General features: G+C 38.2%; 1 protein-coding gene across 1 annotated transcript; it reads left to right on the top strand.

Annotated features, from left to right (window-relative positions):
* The first annotated feature begins 1,118 nt into the window (after nucleotides 1–1,118).
* Nucleotides 1,119–2,652, top strand: TCIM (transcriptional and immune response regulator). The gene has a single exon (XM_036457549.2). It carries the CDS (start codon nucleotides 1,318–1,320, stop codon nucleotides 1,696–1,698), a length of 381 nt encoding a protein of 126 aa, XP_036313442.1. The 5' UTR covers nucleotides 1,119–1,317; the 3' UTR covers nucleotides 1,699–2,652.
* Nucleotides 2,653–3,928: the final 1,276 nt, after the last annotated feature.

The raw sequence follows: 3,928 nt of genomic DNA, 5'->3' as shown, positions 1-3,928 counted from the left end.
TTTCTCTGGGAGGACGACTGGAAGGCCTCCCAGTCTAATTAGCATATTACCCTTTTATTAGTATAGATAAATGTACATCTTTTTATTGTCTATTTAGGTAGATTTTAAACTTCATTAAGGTAAGGTAGAGATTTTTTTACTGTTTCATTTTATTTATTTGGTTTAGTTAGGTTTACTGTTATATTACCAATGCTTAGAAAGTTGTAGGTAAAGGTAGACCTATAATAGATATTGATTGAAAAAAATAAGTGAGTATATGAATAAATGATTGGATGAATATATATGAAGGGTAGCTAACTCACTTTTCTAGTGTTGCACCTTCCCTGCACTAGATCTGATTTGAAATGAAAACCAGCCCAGCTTCTTGGAGGATTAGAACATGTACCTGGCACAAGGTCCATAAAAAAAAGTTTCTGGGGCCCTTTGAAGTTGAAGAAAGCAGTTGGCTGAATATAAGTGCTCCATACATCTGTGGGGACAGTGGCTGGCTGAATATTGTGGAAGGTGAAAAGAACAAATTCAAATTCTCCCAAAGAAGGTGTCGTTTTATGTCTGGGGAATGTCAAAATACACACACACACACACACACACACACACACAAAAGTCAAATCACTCCTTTTGAGTACTGTATACGTAAAACACCTGATTACATTTACTACTTGTTTAAAGTAGACATATTGTTGATGTATACACAAACCTAAGAGATATTGCCTATTATTATTATTAACTTACACTCTTATTCAGTGAATACTCATTAGCACTTGTATACAGCCTCTGAAAGGTCACCGTTCCAGACAGTGTCCTGTCAGTGCTTTGTAGGTAAACTCCCATTCTTCAATCGGACCTATTTATTCCAAATGGTTGTACTTAATTGTTAAGCTATCTTTGAGCAGCTTAGGAGTGGCCCTGGATAGAAGTGTCCAAAGGGCACAGATGTTTGGAGAACACTTTAAAAAATTCTCTGGGAATTCTTCTGCTCACACTTTCCTGTGTTAGCAGAACTTTTGTTTAGAAAGATTTTGAGAGCTTAAGGCACCCAGCTTGCGTCTTATCTTTGCACTTTTTCTGTTTTTTTTTTTATAAAGAAGAGCCCACCTCTCTATAATTCTACCGACAAAGATGAGGCAAAAAGAAACCCCCGCTTCCACGCCCCATCACGGAACACAGCTTTGGGAACATTTTGCACAAACAAGAACGGGACATTGGCAACTCAACTGTTAAACCTGCCTCTGATTATTCTTCCTTGAGATCACTCTGATGTCACCAGTGTAATCTGAGCCTGGAGCTTTTGCTCAGGCCTTAAATAGCAGCGCTGGAATGAGTTTGCCACAGACTCTGGAGAGCCTGGGCTCTGACTTCCCCAAGATCCTCCCACCTATGAGAGCGAAGCCGAGCCACCCAGCCTGCACCATGTCCTCCTCGCTGCGAGTCAGTCCGTCCATCCACGGCTACCACTTCGACACAGCCTCACGCAAGAAAGCCGTGGGCAACATCTTTGAAAACATCGACCAGGAATCACTGCAGAGGCTCTTCAAAAACTCTGGGGACAAGAAAGCGGAGGAGAGAGCCAAGATCATTCTGGCCATAGACCAAGACCTGGAGGAGAAAACACGGGCCCTGATGGCCCTGAAGAAGAGGACGAAAGACAAGCTTTTCCAGTTTCTGAAACTGCGGAAATACACCATCAAAGTGCACTGAGGTGCCAGAGAATGGATAAGGACGTTATCCAAGAATGGACATGTAAAGACCAAGCGAGTTTGGGAGAGGCTAACACGCAACAGCGCTGTGTGGCTCCTTGCAAGCTTCTCCTCCTCCTCCGTCAGGACTCCGGAGGCTGGAAAGGAGCAGAGCAAACCGGATACAAGGACTCCAACCAATTTCACGCCTGGCTGTGACAGTGGAGAACAAGATGCTTTCAGCACGGATTTGAAAACTCTCCCGGCCAGAAAGGACTGATGCCAGTGTCAGGAGAGGTCTGGACAGATGTGATGAGAGATGAAACTGAAGGAAAACAGATGGCTGAGGGAGAACTGCAGCCAGGGTCTCTTGGTCAGGCCCTCGGACTTAAATTCAACCTGAACTTTTTGTTTGTTTCCTTAAGCAAACCGGGAAAGGGGAAAGAGGAGGGAGGAGGGAGGGAAGGGAGAAGAGGGAGAGAGAATTTCATGCTACAATTGTTTACTGAGTTTTTTATTTGAATTCTCAAGATGTTTCCAAGCTCCAATGCTATCTATTGGTATAGATTTTTTGAGAGATCAGTAAGTGATTATTTATTTGCATTTATTACAGTGCCTGAAAAGTACACCACACAGGTGTAAGTGCAAAGTCAAGGAGCTGCAGTAACTTCAGCAGCTCAGTAAAACCATATGCCACCTTCTGGTTTATAAAGGTTTTTTATGCATTTCAGAATAATTGTGCAAAAGTTGCAATAATGGGCCCTTTAGAAATGCAAAGTACTGTGAAAAAAATGTATATATTTTTTATCTTCTAACTAATGCTAAAGTATAATCGAATTAAATGTCTTACAGTTACTGCAGTGAGCATTAGGAAGTGAACACGGTATACTAAATAGTTTATAAAGACGCTATAGTTTCTATAATTTATTATATAAGACAAATGATATGCAACCATAATAAATTATTTTAAACTTGACTGCCCTTGGTCTGTGTTGATTGGAATCAAAATACAAAATAAGATGATAAATTGCTACTACAATCTTATAAAAACTATTATCAACTTTTCTAAGGATTTTAATCTAAGAATGAAAAGGTGCTTTTAGCTAGCTTTACATTAATTGCCAAACTTTTCAAACCAAATTCTTACATCAAATATTCAGAGAGTTTCTTGTCCTCTTTAAAATATAAGGTACAGACATAAAAATGTATGGATTGCCTTATTAATGTTGTTGTTTATGTCTCCATTGAGGGTAAGTTTTAAAAGGTTTTTCTCTCCCATATTTTAAAAAATTTCTCCTCTGTGGCTTCAGTAAATCAGTACTTTTGTACATTTATTTCTCCCAAAACAGTATATTTTGAGGTTAGAGTCTGAATTATGATCAAGACTCTGTGGGATATCAGTGTTTATTTAATATAAACCAATATGGGAATAATATTGCAGTCTTTGTTTATTTCCTCATAAAATTATAATAAAATACTTCTAAGAAGACATCCAAAGCCTACTGCACTTTTCTATCAGACAGAAATAAAAGTTTCTCAGAAATTAAGTGTCTCAGGAACATCTATAAAGATGTTTGAAACTGCTGATCACAATAAAACAAAACAACTTAATGCTCTAAAATCTTTTGGGAGAGTTATTAAGTCAGGATTTTAAACAATACATTTTTTAGAAGGATACTAAGTGGTCAAATCTATTTCCAAAAGTTAATTGATTTGTTCACTGAAGAGAATATAAAATCTCTCAATTAAAAAGGAAACGTTTTACATGAGAACATCTATGAGAAGCACAAATTCATATACAGAAGTGTGTGATGCACCCCTTTTCTGGGAGGAATATTTCTAATTTCTATCACATTTTCAAAGACTCCATGGTATCAAAATAAATTAAGAAAAGAAAAAAAACTTTTACAGATGGGAGTCTCAAAGGGTATCTTGGGATTATCAAAATGAAGGCTGCTCTATGACCCTCTGTCACCATTTTTGCCAACAGAGCTTATTTAATGATTTTACCCAAAGTCTTCTTCTCAGGTGCCAAACTTCCCACTTCTGATTAGGACCTCTCCATGACACATTTTCTCTATCCCTGGGGGATCCCCAAAGACACTGATAAATCACCAGGGAAGAAATCTTAGCAACTCTCCCCTCCAGAATACCTATTATACTCCACGCTTCCAATGAAAGTGTTTAACCTATTTTTTTCAAAGACTTTAAATGCATCTTAGATGCTGCACATACTTCAAAGTTTCAATTTA

Source organism: Pipistrellus kuhlii, unplaced genomic scaffold (assembly GCF_014108245.1).
Source record: "Pipistrellus kuhlii isolate mPipKuh1 unplaced genomic scaffold, mPipKuh1.p scaffold_m20_p_3, whole genome shotgun sequence".
Classification (NCBI taxonomy): Eukaryota; Metazoa; Chordata; class Mammalia; order Chiroptera; family Vespertilionidae; genus Pipistrellus; species Pipistrellus kuhlii.
This window is presented reverse-complemented; position numbering and strand designations above follow the sequence as displayed.

Coding starts and splice junctions, on each gene's coding strand:
- TCIM (XM_036457549.2), top strand. CDS start 1,318: ATGAGTTTGCCACAGACTCTGGAGAGCCTGGGCTCTGACTTCCCCAAG.